The 22,824-nt window shown below is 40.9% G+C and overlaps 1 protein-coding gene across 7 annotated transcripts in view; it reads right to left on the bottom strand.

Moving 5' to 3' along the window:
• The window catches only part of LOC141768163 (arf-GAP with coiled-coil, ANK repeat and PH domain-containing protein 2-like), a 63,979-nt gene that overhangs the window by 15,695 nt on the left and 25,460 nt on the right, over positions 1 to 22,824 (bottom strand). For 5 of the 7 annotated variants that reach the window (XM_074636208.1, XM_074636211.1, XM_074636209.1 and 2 more), the window contains exons 4-9: positions 22,735 to 22,788; positions 19,237 to 19,295; positions 16,619 to 16,802; positions 12,689 to 12,733; positions 12,512 to 12,607; positions 7,417 to 7,491 (exon numbers count right to left, since the gene is read on the bottom strand). In XM_074636208.1, coding sequence (XP_074492309.1) covers positions 7,417 to 7,491; positions 12,512 to 12,607; positions 12,689 to 12,733; positions 16,619 to 16,802; positions 19,237 to 19,295; positions 22,735 to 22,788 — 513 coding nt within the window. Of the gene's footprint in view, positions 1 to 2,435; positions 2,499 to 5,080; positions 5,093 to 7,416; positions 7,492 to 12,511; positions 12,608 to 12,688; positions 12,734 to 16,618; positions 16,803 to 19,236; positions 19,296 to 22,734; positions 22,789 to 22,824 lie in introns of all 7 variants that reach the window. The other 2 variants (XM_074636205.1, XM_074636207.1) reach the window with 1 other exon arrangement.

The raw sequence follows: 22,824 nt of genomic DNA, 5'->3' as shown, positions 1-22,824 counted from the left end.
ATAAAAGGACAAAACATATCCCAGAATGTATTTGCTTTGTCTAGATAATATATAAAACAGTTAATAATAGAAACAAAAGTTAAAATCACATAGTTGGTGGTTTGCCAAGACCCACCATGTCCAGTCTTCCCGTCACTCTGCACTTGCACACCATAAACAATCCCTAGGCTACATTAACAAATCCTGGAAGTGTGAAAACTGCACTGAACAATGGCATTATATAGTTTTAATTAGTTAAGTATTCAGCTTAACTAACTACCTGAGCGAGTTTGTTATATTGTCTTCCAAGGAGTAAAGTTGCAAATTGAGCTTTCATGCCTCCTTTCTCTCACTGAGTTATGGTGTCATGGGACCGTCTAGCTTTAACTACCTGAGCTGGTGCCATACTTTCCTAACGCCCTCCAAGCTTTCTCAGCTTCAAGTGACACTGAATACCATGATGCATGCGTGCGTGCGTGTGTGTGTGTGTGCGCGCGTGTGTCTGTGTGTGTGTGGAGTCAGTTTACACCGAGTGTCACCATCTCCACAACCAATTACAGCTCTAGGTCAGTTACTGTAGTGAGCTGTGGAATCACCTTCTCTGTTGTCCTTCCGAAAACACTCAGAGTATTTTGAGTATTATAGTATCAGTGTTATATCTGACACAGAAAAAGACTGACCTTGTCCTCTATTATGAAACAAATTATGACCTGGTGCTCTGATTAAAAAGAAAGTATAACCTTGACATAGAAATAAGCTCAAAACTTGACAACAGTATTTACTGTATGCACTAATACAGTAAAAAAATTAAATATGTCAACATTGATAATTCTGAGTGGAAATGATCTCATCCATTCAGCAGGTGGCGACAATGACTACTACATCCTGTTTACTTCCTGGAAAGCAACCATGCTAAACTTGAACATAATGACAGGACAAATATATAAAGATTATACACATCCCTATTCTCAGTGGAGGAAACTATAAAAAGGTTGACTGCATTCTGTCTTTGTTCTAGAGGTATCTCTTTACAATGTCATATTTTAAATGCTTCCTGCAAAGCAAAATTGTCTTTTAAGACAAAGAGTGCATGGTTGGAATAGAGGATGAAAGCATGCTCCAATAAAGTCTACTCAAACATTTATACTAATCCTACATGTATGCTTTATAAACTTTCAGTCTAGCAGGTGCTTTTGAGTGCAGATCAGATCTAACAAAGACAACAACCTAAAATCGACATATTGTAGGCTCCCGTAATGAAGAGACACTCAACAGTCTACATATGTATATACTACATGGTTGTTTGATGAGGTGTATTACTTGTAGTGCATGACTGCACACTGTCTCATTGCTTGGATCTGTAAATGTAACCTGAGCAAAAGCCCTAAGCCCTATGATACCATGGTGTATCAGTTGGATGCACACACACACACACACACACACACACACACACACACACACACACACACACACACACACACACACACACACACACACACACACACACACACACACACACACACACACACACACACACACACACACACACACACACACACACACACAATTTTCCAGCATGACATACACTGGGACAACTGAGGTTATTTTGGGTGCACAAGGGGAACAAACTGTGTCCGTATTAAGCTTCTGAACAGAAAGATAATGGAAAGTACCGGTCCAGGCTGCATTCAACAAATCACCTTTTCCTGGAGCTTGGACAAAATTAACCTCGGGAGTAGGGCCACTCACATCTCACAACTGTCCAAATACCTACATGTTTAAGCCACACAAATGCATAACTCAGAACCTCAGCAGTGGTATGATGCCTGACTGAATAATGCTGTGTTCACAATATCCATACAATCTTACAAATCCCTCATTAATACCGAGTCCAAACAATGAAACACATATACTGCAACACTCTTGCTATCATGTGAAAACCTTTCTGGTTCTCTTGTTTCAACTGTAGGTTGAGAAATTTCTGTGACCGCTTGGGCCTGGGAAACCATTTTCAACCCTGTTACATTCATTTAAAAACAGGTAGTGGTCAAACTAAGTAGGTACGATTGGTGTTTTTAGTTCCTGAAACATTTGAGAGATGCAAGGTTTTCGCATGACAACAGAGATGTGTTCATTTATTATCCAATGAGCGAAAAAGTGACAATGGACTGCAAACCACTCACTGACATCAAACCAGCAACCTGAGTTCGCTGTGGCGGACACCTGCACCAACACTGAAGCATCAAAATGAACATGCTGCATCATCAAGTCACATCAATGCATGTGTGGCACTCGAAAATGAGGAAACAGACGGAGGGGCAAACATCCACACAAACAAACACTGCAATGCAGTCTGTTAGCGTGTGCAGGAGAGGAGAGGAGGTGACAGACGGGGGCCGGCAGGTAGGGTTACAAAGCGGAAGTCAGATGGAAATCGATGCGGTGACTCTACGTACGGAGGTCGACCTCCAAGCGCAAAAGTTGCGGCAGTCTGGTAAAGACTCGGGCTCAGTCACCTCCTAAAATGTCACACACAGCAAGAGAACGGCAAACAGAGAAAAGAAAGATGTATTTCTACCACAGGAATATTAGGTATCATGGATTTGACAAAATAAAAAAATGGCGTACACACAAGAGAAACAATCACACTAAAGAAACACAAAAATAAACCTCTATAAATAGGCATTGGCACTGAGACACAGTTGCATGCATGGACACACACACAGCTACTCAATCTCCCTCCTTTAGGTGCACTCACCAGATACCAAACGTAGTGAAAACGGCTGAAAATCTTCATTTTTCCCAGGTCTTATGGAGCGTGAGCACCCCCTTTTCTGTGTGTGAATATTTCCCCCCCGTGAGGCCGATGAATCTTCGCTATCTCAAAGTCTCCCTGTGTAGCATTTCGATGGCAGTGTGTCAGTCTAAGCAGCGTGGCCTGTCTCTTCAACAAACCCACACCTCCTCTTTCGTCACTGCCTCTGCTCCTCCTCTTCCTCTTCCTCCTGAGGCCTAAGCGAAGGTCACCTGTGTGTGTGTATGTGTGTGATGCTGGTGTGACTGTTGGGTTAAAATAATCAAGTGGACCGTGCAGAGGAGCTCGGGCATCAAACATTTATAATGACTTCAATTTAACAGACGCGCACTCAGCTTTTCCCCCTCACTCTCTCACCTCCCTTGTGTGTGTTGATAAAGTAGCTACTCCTTTAACCATGCTGAATGTCTGAGTGTTAAAAATGACACTCAGTGTATATGACAGTTAAGAGACTGGCTTATTCTAGCAGAAAACAATTAGATCATTTCTAATACCATAGCCACTTCAAAGCCAATGACATATTTTCTTTCTTTATGCGACAAGACAAGAAAATCTTTAAGTCAGCAGTCCGTGTCTCTCTCTCCGTAAGCACCATCGTGACGCTGTAATGCCCTGTGGTTATAGTGCTTCTGCTGCACAGAGGCAGATAGGAAGCATACAAACACAACCTAAGAACCCCCTTCAACCCTCGTGAGGATGGAGGGTTTCATCAATATATCAATAATGACAAAGGTTTGTGTGCAAGCACAAATAAAGTGGACAGTGTGCCAGTGTCAAAAACATCCTAAAGGGGGCAACAAGTAAAGGTTTTAGTGTCAAATGATATATGACACATAATAAAATAATGGGGGACTGATATGGTCATTCATCAACACAAACAATTAACCGATTACTTGACTTTCAAAACTCACTTACTGGCTCGAGTATAAAAGAAGCTTTCTCTGCCCAGTTCCACAACATTGCCAGTGTGCCCAACCTTCACACACTTACAACCACCAGTAAGTGATGAGAAAAAGAAACCACGAGTAAACAATCTGCATCACCAACGCAACTACAGAGGCAAGAGGATTGCAGAGGATTGTGGGTCAGAATAGCCAGAAAAGCATGCTGCCTTGCATCCTACAAAATGCGACCAGGTGTAGAAGGACATCCTGGTATTTTTTGGCATTCTGCATTTGACATACTATGTTTTGGGAAATTTTTTATATTTTTCTGGCACACTAAATAGTATGATAGTATGGGTATTGGAACGCACAGTACGTTCCCATACAACTACACCGCATTCTCAATTACGTTTGCAGAGAAAAATATTTTCTCAAGTCGCAGTTTTTGATAGTTTTAAACATGTGATTGACGTTGTATATTGAAACAAAACAGAGCAAAGGTTAGGTTTAAAATGACTATGTGAGTGAACGCTGACTTTTTAGTTTCACTTGGGACACAAACAGCGGTCTCCGGAGGTCCAGGAGCGACAAAATACGTTTTCCTTCCAAACGTAACTAAGGATGCAGTTTAGTTGTATGGGAACATCATTTTTAGGAGACCGGGCCAAAAACAGACATGCAACCTGCTAAGCACCGGGTCACTCACTTAAAGTCAGCCTGGGGAGCCTATTGAGTATTATAGCCTGATATTATAATAAGTAACATTTGTGCACTTTGACCTGCAACATTGGGGAAATATTAATGTTTGGTATATTAACTTGTGCTGCATTACTTAATGAAATATCCCTGAGTGAAGCCACTGTAAAGTGTTAACATATCAAATCATCTTAACAGCTAATGTTGCTTTTGCTAATTTCCAAGGTAAATATGCCAGTGCAATGCATTTCTTTTCCACTGCATTTGTAGAATACCCAACTGGAAACCTTTGAGAGATAAAATGAAATGTGATAGAGTCCATTCTTCTTGCCAATACCAAACACACGTTGGTTTAACATCTGTAAAGAACTGAACCAAACTGAGCACAAAACAAGCAGCATGATACAGTGTGGAAAGTCATGTGAAATAAGGCATAATGGTGTCAAACAGTCTTAATTTGATTAATGAATTGAGGTCGACTTATATATATACACACTAAAGGCACAAGGAGACGCGTGATGGCAGGAATCTATTAAATAGCATCATTTGATCTTGTGATGAACCGGCTCACTCGTCTCGCTACAAATGACGTGAGCTACAGAGGGGGAGCCCACGCAGTTACAGCAACGTGTACAGTATCTATCCAGCCATGCATACATGACACAGAAACGACAGCGAGGGAAAAAAAGGAAGATTAACAGCTTACCTGCAGAGCAGCCTGAAGTGAGTAGAAAAAAGAAGAGATGCGGGGGGAAAAAGAGCAGAAGTAGAAGAAAAGAAGAGACAGTTGGTTAGGAGTGTCAGTGTATAAACAGCCAGACGACAGAGAGAGAGAGAGAGAGAGGTGAGAGCGAGACAACATATAAATAGCATCTAGTTAAATTGAGGGAGGGGAGGTGGAGGATAGGTGCTCAAGGTCGGGTGGAAGTTGGCACACGTAACATCACTGACCGAGCAAGAGGGAAGAGAAAGAGAGAGAGAGAAGCAAAAGAAAAAGACAGATGGAGATGGCACACACAAAAAATGACAAAGCGACAGACGGAAAGAACAACAGAAGGGGTGAAAAAAGAAAGACAGCTCAGAAGATGTTCTACTTGCACACAGTTGGAGACTGAAATGAACGTCACTGATAGGCAGACAGAAGCCAAGCAGACAACAGATGGGTAAAGAGCTGCCAGATGTTGTCTGGAGTTAATGATGCTGTGTGATGTACAATTAAAGCTACGGGCAATTTACCACCACACCACATACTGTAACATAACACCCCACATCCGGCTTAACTGTTGTTCTGTTGAGGGTTCATAGAGAAGAGGACAGTGTCCAAAATGAACAGAAGCTGAAGGCAAAAGTGTTTTTAAATAACTAGTAAATGTTAGAGATAGAGCTGCAACGATTAATCAATTCATCGCCAACTATTTTTGATTAGTATAAAAAATTAGTATATAATTTTTCAAGGAAAAAAAGTCAAATTTCTCTGAATCCAGCTCCTTGAATGTGAATTTTTTTTTTTTTTTAGGCCCCGATCAGACAGAGACACGTCACTACAGACGCAGGCCACGGGCAAAACAGCTGATGCGCCTGTGGAGCGGGGCTGTGAGCGTAACTGGGCGATCAGATGTCATTAATGTCTCTCTCTCTCTCTCAAAGACAATAGTGAAACTATCACAACATGAGATGTGAATCCCCTCTCACATACTCCAAAGCTCTCTCACAGTCCAACAGCTAACTAGCTAGCTAGCCACATCTACCGGCATCAAAACAAGGAGGAAATAAGTGGTAAAGTAGTAAAGCCGGCCTCTTGCTTGATTTGATTGGCCGCCTGCCAATGCCGGTGGTGCGACTCCGCGCCTGGCGCCAAAAAGTTGAGAATACTTTATTACTTTTAATTTCTTTACCTTTTATGCGCGTCTAAAAAACGCTGGAAAAACGCGACGCGCGGTGCAAGAAAAGAGCGCACGCCAGGCGCCCTGTACCATACGAAAACAATGGTTTTGTGGGCGATGCATTTCGAGCAACGCACCTCCATGTGATCGGAGCCTTACTCTTTGACATTTTATAGACTAAACAATTAAACGATAAATTGAGTAAAAAAATAAAGAGATTAATCGACAATGAAAATAATCGTTAGTTGCAACCTTAGGCAAAAAATGTTCTGATAGTTCTAATTATGATATTTCTGCTATTGCAAAATGTCTCTTCTGGTTGGAAACATATCAACAAGTGTGACTCAGTGGGGATATTAGGGTTGGCGTGGGTGCTGACCAGCGATGGGAGGGTACTGAAACTCAACCTTGTTTGTTTGGAAATGGGTTTCCGTCAGCCGTCAATAATGCATGGGCGTGTGGCTGAGATCATCCTTAGGGATCACCTTACACCTGAGGCCGGAGTACTACCTCTCCATTCACTCAAATGACGAATGTACAGTGAACAGTGAACTTTGGTATGTGTATGCTCCCCTGGGCAAATTATTTCATATGGAACATTTCTTTCAATTGCAAATAATTGATTTGTCAGTAGTATTATAATTAATCTAGCAATACAATACTTGAATGCTTTACTGTACCACAAGCTTGTAATATTTTAGCATGGTGACCCCAATTCTGAGAGCATAGTGGTCAGAGGGAGCTTGGTGCAGGTGAGCAGTGAGGGAGGTTGTGATCAGAGGCCGTGGGGTAGAAGGTAAGTCCTACAAGATCCCAGCAGAGCACTGTGGGTTTACTTTTAATAGGAGGAGGCTTGAGTGCAATGAGAAAGGCTTTGCGGGATCTAACAACCATAAAATCAGTACACATGTAAGAGAAATCCAGGCTCAGAGTAGCTTGGTCATGTCGGGCACACACTGAGTAAGTGTTTGTGTATCTGTGTTTTTCAGGTTGCTGGGCAGATAAATGGAGGATAAAGTTGTCATTTATGATATATATTCACAATTGTGCGCCTAGAATTATGTTGTGATTTGCGTGCAAAGTGCTAAAAACGTGAATGATGTTTAGTTTCCATTTGTGTTTAAATGTAAGTGAAGATGAGACCGTATTGTGTGTGTACCTTTTGCTGGATGGTGGAGTGTTTCTGCTCCATGTCCCTCTTCTCTTTGGCAGCGTCCACCACCAGCAGGTCCAACTGGAAGAGGCAGAAATACCGATTAGTCAAGCTTAACAAACCACCTGGTCACAAGTGTTTAATTCAAAACAGCACACACAAAAGTTTAAGACACAATCCTTGAGTTGTTGTTTTTAGAAAACCTATTTTCTGTATTGGATAAATTCAAAGGAACGAAACCCAAAATGATACAAACAACTTAAACCAGATTCCAACATGGTTCAAGATGTTTTGCTTTGCTGCCTTCATGTTTACATTCCTATTCAAGGCAAAATATGAATGTGTCACATTCTTTCTTTTGATTCATCTCGCCATACAATTACAGAGAAAGCAGTGAGTATGTGTGAAAGTCATAAACTCTTAACCATGAAAGAGGACCTATTATGCTTTCGTTTTTTCCCTTTTCTTTAGTGTGTTATATAGTTTTTTGTTCATGTAAAAGGTCTACAAAGTTACAAAGCCCAAAGGCACGACAAAGGGAGTTACTCTCCCCCACAGAAACACTGCACTTGAACTGCCTGAAAAGCCTTCCTTAAAGTCCTGCCTTTTCTTCTGTAACGTGGTGATGTCACTAAGTAACACATTTGCATAATACCTGCCTAGCGGCTGGTTTGGCAAGCTTTCAAACAAAGCTAATAGAGCGTCGCTGGAGCAGAGTCTGAAGAGTTTGGTTTGGTAGACCAATCACAACAGAGTGGACCAGCTGACCAATCAGAGCAGACTGGGCTTTTCTGGAGGGCGGGGCAGGAGCTCAAACAGAACGTTTCAGACAGAGGGTGAAAAGAGATGCTGCAGCTCAGCTGGTATGAGAAAAGTAAAGCATTTTTTGAACATTAAAGCATGTAAACATGTTCTAGTAGAAATAGTATGCACCTGAAAATGAGCATAATAGGTCCTCTTTAAAATGAAAAACTCCTCTTTCGACTGCACATGAAAGGTGAATGTAAGCATGTGTGTGCACAGAAGCTTTCCTTTCCATTCCTGAGAGCATAAATGGTTCCAGCAAATAAACAACTTTTCCACGGGCAACAATCGAGACAAGACAGGCCTTCTTCCTCTCAACAAAATGGACCGTGCAGTGGAGGCTTCATCATGTGTGAAATTGGATGGGGGATGATTGATTCTCCTCATCCCCTGCGAGTAACCATCGCGTGCAGAGAGGAAAACAAAGGATCTTTTGAGCGGTGAAGAAAGCAACAAATTAAAAAAGGACTTCAATGAAGTGCTGATGGTCACAGGGTGATGCTGAAAATGTGCCATTTTGCCTTACAGCAGTGAAATTCTACTCTGCCCCTCTTGATAGTCTGCGACCGCAATCTGACCTAAATCATCGAGCATCAAACACAGAGGGATCGGTATCTGCGTACTAAACATGAGTGTTGCATGTTTACTACAGAAGAGCTGTGTTCATCATATGCTTTTAATGCCTGTTGTGGCTTTAAAGACACCAGTTGCTGCACCGCAACTTCAAGCTAAACGGCAATTCACACTAATGAGTTACAGAGAAGTCAGTTTGCCAAATGAGACAGAAGAGGGCGGAACCAACATTTTACTTCCTTTGCCGCTGAAGTTTTGTACTGTAGCTTTTAACCGCTGAAATCTACTTATTCTCTGCGTAATTCACAGTGCCCTCTTTCACCAAATATATTACTTTTGAGGGAAATATGACAATTATGCAATCTGATAATTTCAGAGAAGACTGCAACTGAGAGAGCCAGATCTATTGTTTTGTTTGGAGAGGAAATGGGTGGACGGCAGAGCAGCAGGCTGATAACATCAGATGGGAAATGTTTTTCCCTGTCGCACCACAACAGCGAGTCAAGTCCAGTCCACGCCGTCTATCTGTATCTGCAAAGGCAGGTGTGAGTGTGTGTTTGTATCTCCACATACTTTGTGACAGACTCACCTCACTATCTATCTTACTACACAGCCCCCACTGATGTCAGCAGAGACAATCGCATCAAATGTTTCAGTCTGCCTCCGTTTGTCTCCCAACAGCACCACACTGAAGCATTATGCTCAGATCTGTCCTGACATGTAACATTATGACGACAAACTGCGTGATTCATGGAAAAGATACAAACACATCCTTCTGAACGAATATATTCACTCAACACATGTTCAACCCTGAGGCTTTGTGTCATGGAAAGATGCAATCAGCAGAATATATTTATATATTTAGAAGCAGTCCAGCTGTTTCCAAAGGCAAAGGTGGAAAGAGAGGCATATTTGACATGAATCATAAAGTGGTCATTCAAACACATTGAAAAAGGAACTTTAGCAGTCTTAGTTTATATGAATAACAAGATATTTGATCCCAGATAATACATCCACCCTGCTGTAACCTTCGGTATCAGTTATTAAGCATTTGTCTATATGCCAGCTCAGTATCTCATTACCAAACAACCACAGGAACATTACTGTAACTAAGGCTGCAACTAACTATTATTTTCATTGTCAATTAATCTGTCAATTATTTTCTTGACTAATTGATTGGTCTATAAATTGTCAGAAAGTGTTTCCCAGTGTCTTGTTTTGTCCAAAACTCAAAGATATTCAGTTTACTGTCATAGAGGAGTAAAGAAAATATTCACATTTAATAAGCTGAAATCAGAGAATTTCAAAATGGCGATTGATTTAATAGTTGATCACTTATCAATTAATTGTTGCAGCTCTGACTGTAACAGTTCCTCAGTTTTCTTCAACTACTGTGTGTAACATCAACAACTTCTTTGTTCTGGCCAAAATTTTTTTAATTTTCTTTTATTATTTTATAATAATTTAAATGTTCAGTCTTCTGTTCCTAAGCAAAAACACCGGCAGCAAAGTCACGCCTATAATGTAATGTACATTTACTCCAAGCCGGGGTAGGAAACCAGCTTTATTTGTTTACCTCCACTTCCACTTCATTTCCTCTCACCAAACCTTATAGAATAGATGAAGACCAAACATGTACTAGCATCGTGTTGGTCTCTAGTAGGAGGGCTGGGAAATATGGCCAAAATCTTCTATTCCGATATAAGTGAATTCATATCTCGATAACGATATAAATCACAATATAGCATGTTTTCTGGTAATTCAATAAATAAATAGTCTATATGAAATAACCACATGGTAAAGCCTATTTTTGTATACTCCTGTGTGAATTAAATACTTGACAAATGAAAAGTACTGATTATTTTTTTCTTTAGAGCAAAATGAACATAACCAGTTTTAAGTGAAATTATATAGAAAAATGAGTAAATATTTCCAGCTATACACTGACTATCATTGTCCACCTGCCACTGTGGATTACCATTGGTTTTTTGGCTGGTGAGTGAATCAAATCTAGCAGCCACTTGCAAATTTGACACGCATTTGGCTGGTGCTAATTTCCAACCCTGCTGACTATGTTTACACGCATGCACACAAATACAGAGTAATCACACTAAAGCTTGATATTAGCTTGATTTAACTAAATTTGATCAGATTTTCTGAGAAATTTGAGTTAGTGTGTGCTTGTTATTATCAATTTAGACGACGTAATTGTGTATCACGATATCTCGAGATATGATTTCATCACGATACGATTCCATTGAAAGACGATAAATTATCATATTGAATTATCGCGCAGCCCTGGTCACTAGTGTTAATTTCCCCACCCATGATCTCTTTTTCGTTGGCATCGAGTCATATTATTATCAGACCTGTTGACAGCTCCTCCACACCTCCCTGCACAGCCTCTCCACCTTCTTCAGCTTCATGATGGAGAGGAGAAAAGAAATAATCCACAATCCTCTTGTCACAGCTTCCCACAGCTCGGCCTCTGCTTTCAGTTTTGCACTGTTCAAAATTCAGTGCGACAGGCTTACAATCCACACAACGCACTTATACTTCTGTAACCAGCCCTCTGTCTCTCTTTCCCTCCCTCTCCACGATCTGGTTTCTAAAACAGTCTTTTGCTCTTCTCTCCCTTTTTGCTCACAGTGTTGACGGCTTACAGTCCATGCCTTTCCATTCTACTTCAATCACTTTTTGCTTTGAGAAGATTACATTTCGCCTCTTATCCGTTCCTTTAATCTGCTATTCAAAGTGGGTCCTGTTTTCCCCCCTTTTTCTTTTCCCGGCACTCTTTGATTCTGTCTGTCAATGTGATAGCACCGACATTCAGATGGTTCCAACTTCAGAGCATGAGGGTTAAAAACCACACTCTTCTCTCCAATCCAATTTAGAGGACCGCTGTCTCAACTCTTCAGATCTGGCTTCCAAAATTGTCGTTTTTCTTTTTCTTTGTTTGTCAAATAAAAAACACTGTTTGGTTCCTTTTTCTTGGTTCAAACTTCAGAAAAACATGTTTACAAGCTACACTTTTTTCTTAAGGAAAGTGTCTCCTGCTCCTCTCCAGCTCCGCACTGTGACTCCTTTCGTCCTCGGTCCTGCACCGGATTTTGAGAAATATCGTCCTCTCATTCGGCTCTTCTACTGCTCCAGTCTTAGAGTTTATATTCCACAACCTTCAGCATCATTCTCGGGTTTCTTTGCTGCGTTCGCTCAGCTGACTGTCAATGAGTCTGACTGTGGGAAAACCCTTTTCCAGCCCTCTCGCTGCTTTCTTCCTCATTCCTGCTCACTGTAAAAGCAGCTTCACTGTGATAATCATCTTAAAGTCACATTCGGGCTCAGAAGGAAGGCTCTGTTTATCAGAGGACGCACACAGACACACAGAGCTGTTTACCCATGACGGTGCACTGGTATGAAAACTTAGCCAACGTTTATTCCGCTCCTCTGCTCAAAATAGACTCATGTTTGCTTATGTTGCAAGAGTTTATACTGTATGTTCTAATAACATTTGAATTGCAAATAGACGACAGGGCTAAGCAGGTGGCTAAAATACGTTTGCTGCCGGCCCCGTACACAGGAGCATATTGCCTACTGTAGATAATACACTGACTATGGAAAAGTACCTCATACAACCCCAATTCAAAACACCCAAACTATCTCTTTAATGCACACAGATGCATGTGTGTGTGTGTGTGTTGTGTGTGTATTCTGTAGCCTGTACCTGTCCTCCAAGCTGTTTCATCAGAGGTTGTAGTTCACTGAAGAGGTCATATCCTTGGTGGAAGAACGTCAGGTGGGCGTACATGAAGGACAACATCTGTGGAGACAACGGTGGATATTCAGAGAGCCAGTAGGGCTGCTGCACAGATCGCTTGATGTGTACGAAAATTATACTTACTGATTTAAGGATTTCCGATCTTCTCTTTGATTGTAGGACATTGATCTGTAATAAACAAAAAGAAAGAAAAGGAAAGGGGGTTTTATCATTGATGCTGTTAAGTAATACTGAAATTAGGAAAACAATAAGGAAAACTCAACACATACAAGAGCAACCACTAGGGGTGTAAATCATAAGTTTCATCATGATACAATATCATATCGATTCTTATACGATATTTGCTTATATCACAAAATCTGCCACGATACAATTTCGATTTGATTCAATTCAGGGGCCTGCGATTGATATGAGACAATATCATATGTTTATTTAACACAGTCAGTTACATTTACTCAAAACTCACAAAATTGGACAGAAATGGTGACAGACGTGCCATGGGAACTTCAAAATAAAGGCGTGTCTTAAAGATGATGATATGTATTGATGCTTTCACTTTGCATTGATGATATTGGATAACCCATCATTGAATCGATATATCGATCCAGATCGATGTCGTGCTACACCTAGGGCTGCAACTAAAGATTATTTTCATTATCAATTAATCTGCTGATTATTTTCTCGATGAATAGATGAATCATTTGGTCTATAAAATGTCAGAAAATAGTGGAAAATGTCCATCCCAGTTTCTCAAAGTCCAAGGTGATGTCTTAAGATGTCTTGTTTTGTCAGTCCAAAACCCAAAGATATTCACTTTATATGACTTAAAACAGAAAGCAGGTAATCTCCACATTTAAGAGACTGAAAACAGTATTTTTGCATGAAAATACATTTATTAATCAATAATCAAAATAGCTGACAATTATTTTTCTGTCGAGTGACTAATTGATTAGTCGATTAACCGTTGCAGCTCTAGTGACACCCCTAGTAACCGCCAAACTAAAATGACAAAAACAAATCTACAGTGACGATATCTGTAACAAAGAAAGAACAGAAGACAGAAGGGGAAATGAGGTAAGATACTGGAAATGAAACAAAATACAGAACTTCTTAAGAAAAAGACAAATGAAAGAAAGCAGACAAGCGTGAAATGAGTCGAACTGAAGCAGAAAAATCCCCCCCGAGCATTACTGGACAGTAGTTCCTCGTACCGACACCAGGAGGAGCCCTGTGTCTCATGTTTAACTCTTGTAGCCTGTCTCACTTATCATCTAGTTACCCTGCTGCATTCATTGTAGCCTCCTGTCTCTCTCTCTGCTTGTGTGTGTGTGTGTGTTTGTAGCAGACTCCTCTTCATCTATACAGCTAATTACCACTGTGCTGCTCCTCTGACGTGGGAGGTTATATGAGGTTAATGTTGCAGAGTCGAGATAAATTATCAAAGGTTGTAAATACAGACTGGCTTCTTTGTGACTGACAGGAACTAACGACTGCTGCTGTGTGAGTAGAGTCACTGACTGGGCGTGGTGGTGGCGGCTGTATTTGGCTACTACAGAAGGCGAGGCAGTTTCTGAATGAATTCTAACACTCATGCTTATGGATGAACCTGGGTCCAATGGTTTTCCTTTTTTTGTGGTCATGAAAGCAGGGACATCACAAATCAGATCCACTGAAGAGTAAAAGTTCAAATCCTTATTGTGGCCAGCAATATTTCATTTGGCTGCAGGTTGTTAGGAGCTTTTCCTTGGCAACACTAACCACACTTTGTGTTTATACACAGACGTAACTCCCACCCAGGGGAGGAAGCTCATTTTTCCATCCTAGCCACACTAGTGGCTAATGCATCACAAGTTTTACAAGCTCCCCTCCTCCTTCTCTCCATTACAGTCAATTAGTAGTTTTGAATGGAGTGGCACCTCTAAAACGATGGTTGTTAACCGGCAAAGTGCATTATGGTGTCAACAAACACAACTGCCACAAGCTAAATTTACGAGCACACTGTTGGTAAGTTGTGGTAGTTCCACACAGAAAAAGTTTGAGCAGGATTTCGGCTTGAATGAGTCACTATTAAGGCAGGGAAATTTCAAGTTTGTTGTGTTTTGTAGACATTACCATTTATCTCCACTAGGTGTTAACTGTGCTTCTGCTTTTCTGTGTTATGTGTGTATTTAAATTTCAGGCAACCGTTTGTAAGTTATATCCGCATGAAGTCAGATGGCTGTATTGTCTGTTTTACTGCATGATGTGTTTTTCACATCATACATCACATTTACATGTTGCTTTTTCTAGGCTTGACCAACAGTCAATAAAGCAAACCCAAAGCTCAGTACTTTATGATCTAGCTCGACGTGGCACAGCAGGGTAAAATGAGAAACGCTACATTCTTAAAATGTCATGAATGCAAGTCTGGCTTACAACCTCTCTCATATATTTTCCTCTCCCGCTACCATCTTGCATGTCACTGTAAACTGTGCACTGTATAATTAAGCAAAAATGCCACAAAAACAATCTAAAAAGAACAAAAAAATAAAGCTAAAATCCGCCTGAAATGTTTCCTGCGAGCACAGCTGCAGAAGTTAGCAGCATTTTAAAAGTGCTGACAGCGAATGTGAAACTATAAAGGAGACCCATTTAAATGTGCTAGCTGCTGGGCTTATAGATTTCCTATAAGCAGACTAACAGGCAAGATAAAAAAAAAAGAAAAAACGACTAATTTCTCACAGCCAGGATTCATTTTATGAGAGAGTGATTATGCAGTGGGCCACTGGAGCAGAATGCCAAACCTATTTTGAAACCTGCTTTCTTTTCAAAATCTAATTTTGGAGCGAGCTGGGCCCATACAGCATTGTCTGTTTCTTTGGAGTGAGATTCAACAACAGGGCTGGCAGCTGCCTTATCAGGAAGCATGAAGCATTCATCAGTGCTACTGTGGCCACGAGGAGAGAGCGAGGGCTCAGCTGATGTATTCAGTGATACATGAGCAGTTTTTACTGCGAAACGTCAGAGTACGAGACATCTGTTTGGCAAAAGGTCTATTAGATCTAAACAGATTGACAAATTTAAAAAGGGGAACGAAACCCATTTTCAAAATGCATACATGTTATTCCTGTGGTTTAAGACAGTCCAAAAATAACAGTAAACATGAACAACTCTCTCGCAAATTGAGTGCTAACAATCAAATTTGTGATGTCATAGGGTAAAAATGTGGAGCTGTTCCATAGACGATGAATAGGGACAGATGTTATGTTGCAGTGTTTGATTTAAAAACACAAGATTTAGTCCCCTGAAAGTCATTTCCCACTACACAGAGGATTCAACCTCTGAAAAGGCAACGGTTTTGCGGTTTTTAGTTCTAAACATGAGAAGATAGCAGCATTTATTTACAAATGTGTTGTGTGGGAAAATTGTGGGAAAAATCCTTCAATAATTATCATGTCACTGTTCACACCAAGAAGAAAATCTAAAATCTTCTTCTTCTGCTGCTGCTAGTCCTGTTGACAGAAATAATTAAACTGATGCTCACTGTGTCCTGCTGAAGCATCTGCTTCTACCTGTTTATATTTGAGCCAAATCCACTCTGATGTGGTAAACTGGAACATGACAGGTGGATGAGGTTGTGTGTGTTTCACTTTGGATGCAACAGAATCAAACACAGCTGCTGTTCATTCCCTCTCTGTGCCACTTCAGCATTTTCAACCTGACTCAGCATATTAAGTTCCACATCCAAATCCATGTTGGCTAGAGGTCTCAGAAAAACATCTTACATGACTGTGTGTGGCTGGGCTAAAGCTGCATGTCAGCAATATCTTGCTATAGATAATGTATTGTGTAATGTGCTACAAAATGTGGACTGAAATGAGGCTCAACATTTAAGGAATCCAATGATTACAGCACGTACCGAAATAATATGGACATAGCTTTTCTTCATTATTTTTTTAGCACATTTTAAGTGCAAGTATAAAAAATATAGAAATTTCTAGCTTGTCCATCGATACTGTGCAACATAAGACTTCTGACACTTTCTATCTTTCATTCCCAAGTGAGCTGTTGTACCTGTAGGACATAGTCGAGGACGATGTGTCGGAAGCACTTGCGTGTGGCAGTGAGGATCATGGTGGCCTCCTCCACCTCATGCTGCTTGTTGCGGGGAGCCTGAGCGTTCTTGATCAGCGCCGTCTCCTTTTCCTCGCTCACTTTGTCAAATTGCTTCTTGGCTTCTTTGAACTTACGTATGTCACTGACAAAGACAGGGAGGGAACAGATTCAATTCAGTTTATATCCTGCATGAGTAATTATTAGTATGTAGGAGTGCAAATGGGGAAATCAAGGTTTAGCAAAAGAATCTGTTGTAAATGAAATCAAAGACAGGGATCGCCCTCTTTTCTAGAGACCATTTTCCAGGACATTTGAATTTTTCTCTGATTTTCCATGTGTTTTCAAAGACTGGAAAATAGGTCAACTGTTTTTCAAGTTGTCCAGGATGTGTGGGAACCTAGTAAGATACTAGTTTATTCATTTGGATACGACAATAAAGGTTTTACAAATTAGTTTTTCCGCTGTTATCCACTAAACTTGAGCACTAAAAAAATGTTTTGTTACTTCAGCTGGGTGGAAATAGATGGTGCCACAAATATTTAAAGCAGCACAACAGCATTTCCACACAATGTAGGGCAAAAGCTTACGGGGTTTGACAAGCTCTACCACCCAAGGTCAAATAGGACATGTCCCTTTGTTGTCAACAATCTTGTGAGAGGAATGGCCAAATGTTAAGGGAAGCAAGCTTATCTCTGGATATGAAGCAACACCATGGTCAGGCAACAGGAACACACAAAGGCTAAAGGTCTTGTGCTGTGTCTGTGTAAGTGACTGGGCTGCACCACTTGTCTAAGAGGAGGAGGACAAAGTACTCACAACTCTGCGCCCCACATTTGTTCTTTGGTGTGTTTTGCCTAAGTGAGATTAATGTTTGAGTGCTGCAAGGTAGTGAGTAATAATGATGGAACATGTTTCCAAGCTTTCTCTGAGAAGTATGGGTGCTGCTGATGTGGGTGTTAAGCCCCGGTATGCCAGGGGCAAAAGCTGCTAATCCTTATAATGAAATAAACCAGAAGGCCCCACGGCTTCCTGCAAGCAGTCTGGAATTCACTGATGTAATAGGAGGCTTTAAACTGGGAGATATGAATAGAAAATATCGTTATACTGTATATACTAATAACTTACATGCACTGTCTGGATCATCTTACCATCAGATACATCCCTCCAGTTTCTACTTTATATTCATAATTTCAAGAGTGGGCTTTCTGTATTCAAAATCCATTACACACTTCCTCCAGCACAGATTTGAAGTATAAGCATATCAAGTTGCACGGTGGTGCAGTGGTTAGCACTGGCGCCTCACAGCTAGAGGGTTGCAGGTTCGAATCCGGCTTGGGACCCTTCTGTGTGGAGTTTGCATGTTCTCCCCGTGTTAGCGTGGGTTTTCTCCAGGTTCTCTGGCTTCCTCCCACAGTCCAAAGACATGCAGGTTAGGTTAATTGTGGACTCTAAATTGCCCGTAGGTGTGAGTGTGAGCGTGAATGGTTGTCTGTCTCTATGTGTCAGCCCTGCGATGGACTGGCGACCTGTCCAGGGTGTACCCTGCCTTCGCCCAATGTCGGCTGGGATCGGCTCCAGCCCCCCCGCGACCCCTAACGGGATAAGCGGTTGCAGATGGATGGATGGATGGATGGCATATCAAGTTCACCTCGTATATATTCAGTGTTTAAAGCGGGGTTGTATGAGGTACTTATCCATAGTCAGTGTATTACCTACAGTAGATGACAGTCGGCACGCCCCCAGTTTGGAGAAGCAAACAGGAGTTACCACACAGAAGCAAAGCAATGTACTGCTGTGGACCTAAAAGAAAGGCCCATCAAAAAAATCTATATTTGTTTAAGTGTATGTATGCTATATTCAGAATATCTTCGCTGCTTTACCTTGCCGCTACACAGCCCTTTCCAACGGGTAACTGAAGCTGTTATCTATGCTATCGCCAAAGCCACCAGACTCCATTGATAACAACAGTAATTTTACCTCGCAGAACACGGAAGTTGCTGGTCTACCGCTGCAGACCAGCAACTTCCGTGTTCCGTGTGCGAGGTAAAATTACTGTTTGTTTTTTTAAATGGAGTCCGTTTGCTGTGGCGAGAGCATAGATAACAGCTTCAGTTCGCCGTCGTCGGAAACATTGACTGTATAGCTGTCTCACAGCAAAGTAATGCGGTGAAAATATTCTAAATATAGCATACACTTAAACTGATATTGATTTTTTTCGGGCCTTTCTTTTAGGTGTCTAAAATGCATTTTGCTACCGGCCCCGTCCACAGCGGTACATTACTTTGCTTCCATGTGGTAACTCCTGTCTCCTTCTCCAAGCTGGTAGCGTGCAGACCATCATCTACTGTAGGTAATACACTGACTATGGATAAGTACCTCATACAACCCCACTTCAAAACACCCAAACTATTCCTTTAAGTTGATCTGAATGCAAGCATGATTAAAATGTAAATGTGCTGTAGCTTGTTCTCACAGAGAGATGAGGCAAAAAGTAAAATTGGGCCATTCTTCAAAAGCTTAGATTGCTCAGAGATATAACCATCTGCTTTCTACATCTTTATTCAATTAATACTTACTCTTTGACAAATGTTTGAAGCTGGGACTTGATTGATCTCTGGGCCTGATCAAATAATATCTGTGAAGAAAGAAAGAAAGAAAGAAAGTAAATTCTCCTTTCTGTTTGGCAAAATAACTTCTCTCTAGTCAGTTGAACGATTCAAGCATTAAACATCTTAAGGCACTTCTCTAAGAAAGCAGCAAAAAGCTGATAAATGTATTCACTTTCCAGGCCGCGGGATGTTTTACAAGTCAGCATTCGGCACCTCTGTTTAGGAGGATTTTTTGTTAACATGACAGGGTGCAATTAGGCAGCTAAATTTACACAAACAAGCTGACTTTGTAAACTCCCCTCATAAAGACATAAACACGAGAAATGACGTGATTCCCTTATTTTTGGTAGTGAGTCATACCCTCATTAACCTGCGTGCTTCCTTCAAAATGAGCCACCAAGCAAAAGGCTTGTCTCTAAACAGGGCTTCAGTGCAGATTTCGTGGCCAGACAAGACAATATGAGCAGTGTGAGAGGGAGAGGCTACCAGTGACAAACAGATTGAGCACTGTGCTTGAATGGATCATGTGCTGAAAGATCGCTGAGTGGCAAAAACCTATATGACAGTCAGCTGACATGACCACAGTTTCCGTCGTTGAGTCACAATCGCAGGCCTGCACTGTGGCTCCGGGAGGCTTTTAGGGGTCGAGTCAAGGAAGCTAATAAGAGGAAAGACTCTGCTGTTGAGTCATGGTAGATTGCCCAACACAGCGGTTTGGGATACTGGTTAAGAAGACATATACAGTATCTCATTTAATCTGGGCGTGGTACAGTCTATCAATAGAACCAAATTCAACCAAACCTGAACAAAATGAACCAAAACCTCTCATTGAAATGAAAAGAGAGACTTAGTCCTCATTTAAAGTTTTCCACTTCTTCATCCCCAGGAAAATATTTAATGCTGCATTCAGCTTTAACAGCTAAACAAATAATGTTAAATTGATCAGTTTTATAACATTACATGGTTATTTTTTTGATTAATCAATTAATTGTTTGCACCATAAATGGCCAGAAAACGGTGAAACAATGTTTTCCTTGAGTCCAAAGTGAAGTCTTCAAATTGCTTTATATGTCTGATGACAACAATAATACATTTTCTGTCGGTCTACCAATCTATAAAATAATTTAACTTAAATAAAAGTGCCTTTAACTCATTTTACCATTCTCCTGCACCTCTAAAAGTGGTATTAAATAATTTCATACACTGAACTGTAACTTTTATTCTTGTATTTTATACTTGTTTTTCTTCTATTTTAGCTTGTTTTGATTTTCTGTTCTCCTGGATTTGTAATGAAATTGTATTTAAATGTCCTTTTATAAAGTGTTTCTTTTGCTCTTTGTCTCGATGCTTTTGAAGCTTTATGTAAAGCGCTTTGAATTGCCTTGTTGCTGAAATGCACTATATAAATAAACTTGCCTTGCTTTGCTGATTGGTAGTTGCAGCAACAGCTGTAATGGTATCAGTCACGGAGGAGCAGAATAAGTCTTTTTAACACTTAAATGCAGATTCATTAATGTTATTAGTGGTTATTAGTGGTCAATTCAAAATGTATTTCATGAATAAAATCTATTAATAAATCTAAATAATCTAATAAATGTTTGACTGTATATTCATTCACATTCAAGATGATCTGAACAACTCATTTTAGCGCAGGTGTAAAGTTACCATCCACAACCACAAAGATCGTAGAGGTTCACTTCCCAGTAACAGCACCCCCGGCTTGGTGTTTGTTCTAACAAACATGCCGCAGACAGTGTGATGATGGCTGGGAACACACTCTGAACATGTTATGCAGAGCTAATAGAAACATGACACGACGGGGGAGATCAAGCAAAAAATGTTTACTGTAGAACAAAAGCCTCTAGCTCGCCCTGCGCCTCCTTTCTGTGTTCTTAATGAGAGGACAAACTGAGGAAAGTTGTGTCTCCATTTCCGAATGTCAGTGTCGAGACTGACAGCTGAGGAGGCTAACACGGGGACTCTGGGAAAGAACACATAATCAGATCTGACCTACTGGGTTCCTTGGAGAGTTTGACGGAGGACAAGAGAGGATAAACCAATAAGGCGTCATTTTTATTTATTATCCAAGAAGAGTGGTTGGAAGTGGAGTGCATTAGATGACCATGCTGTAAAACATGTAAAGCTGAACAGAATACTTATGTGACTGAAGCCTAGAATGGTTCTTCTTGTAGTTCGGCTGTCTCCAGGATGACAACCACATCGTAAAATAATTGACCACGACATGTTTACCTCAGTAACGCATGATTTACTCTAACAGATACCGCAGATTCCACAATACAGGGGATGGATTTAAGAGACAGGAAATCCTCTCTCTACACCATGGACTTTATATGCTGGGACCAGAAGTAACTTTGTGGTTTTGTGTGACAAGAAATCCCAAAGATTTGTTGACATTTAAGAAATGCTTCAAGAAAAAAAGGGGGTTTTAGGCAACTGACCCAAAGGATTTTCATTTAACCACTTTTTATGGAGGGCAGTGTTTGCACATTTTACACCAATATATGAAAATAAATATTCAAATGTGGAAAAAAAAAAAGCAGCACTACCCCGGTTGTCTGCCTCACGTGCACTGAATGCACCAAATGACGGGAGTCACACGATGTCACTTTCATTAACTGAAAATGAAATGTGACATTTGGTCAAGCTGAACGAGGAATAATTCAACAACATCCGTAATGATGCGTACTCGGCCGCAGAGAGAGCGTGACACCGTGTCCGAACAGCAAGAGTTACGTTACGTCATGTAAACAAACCTGACTTACATATCAGTTGTGCAATTGCGATCAGACTGGAGACATAACCACACAAAAGATGGGTGAGTAGTACTTGCCATCATCCGACGTTTGTACTTTTTAAATAGAACACGCAAGTTTTGTCTTGTGATATTTACTGGAAATGACTCTCTATGCTATCTGCCTCCAACCACATGCCACCTTATTTAGATTTTGGACGAATAGCTCTACTATAGGCGATTGACAGAGTACATCGCAGGGTTTTTTTGGGGGGGCAATGTATCATTTTATTTAGCTAATTTAATGGTCAGCTTCCGAAGAACGAGAGCCGCTCAGCTGCTGGGAAACAGGATATGAAATCCCACCTGGGAGCTGCGTGTTCTAGCCACTTTCTTCTAATTTTGAACAGCCCAATGAAAGCAGTTGAAGGTTAAATGTCTCGCTCAAGGACACCCCAACATCATAGCTAAACCTCTATAAAGCATTTCTTGTACACTTTCCGCTTCCCTTTCTCAAACCAGTGGCCATCCTCTCACAACCCTAGGGTCTCCGTCTTGTAGTCTGCTGCTGTCCTTCCCAGCCGTAAATAAAAACTCTGACAGTTAAAGAGCTGTTCCAGACTGATGGCCCAGCTGGGTTTTGTTATCGCCCAGCTATAAAGAAAAAAAAAGGATGACAATACATCCGGTTTCACATGGCAGTGATAGCATACCGTGTGATAGTTGATCATCTCCTGCAGGCTTTCAGCAAACTTTGTGAGACTGGACTGTGGAGAGAAAAGAAGGAGAGAAGACATCACCAT

The sequence above is a fragment of the Sebastes fasciatus genome, chromosome 5 (genome assembly GCF_043250625.1).
Source record: "Sebastes fasciatus isolate fSebFas1 chromosome 5, fSebFas1.pri, whole genome shotgun sequence".
NCBI lineage: Eukaryota > Metazoa > Chordata > Actinopteri > Perciformes > Sebastidae > Sebastes > Sebastes fasciatus.
Note: the sequence above shows the minus strand (reverse complement) of the source record. Positions and strands in the feature narration are given on the sequence as shown.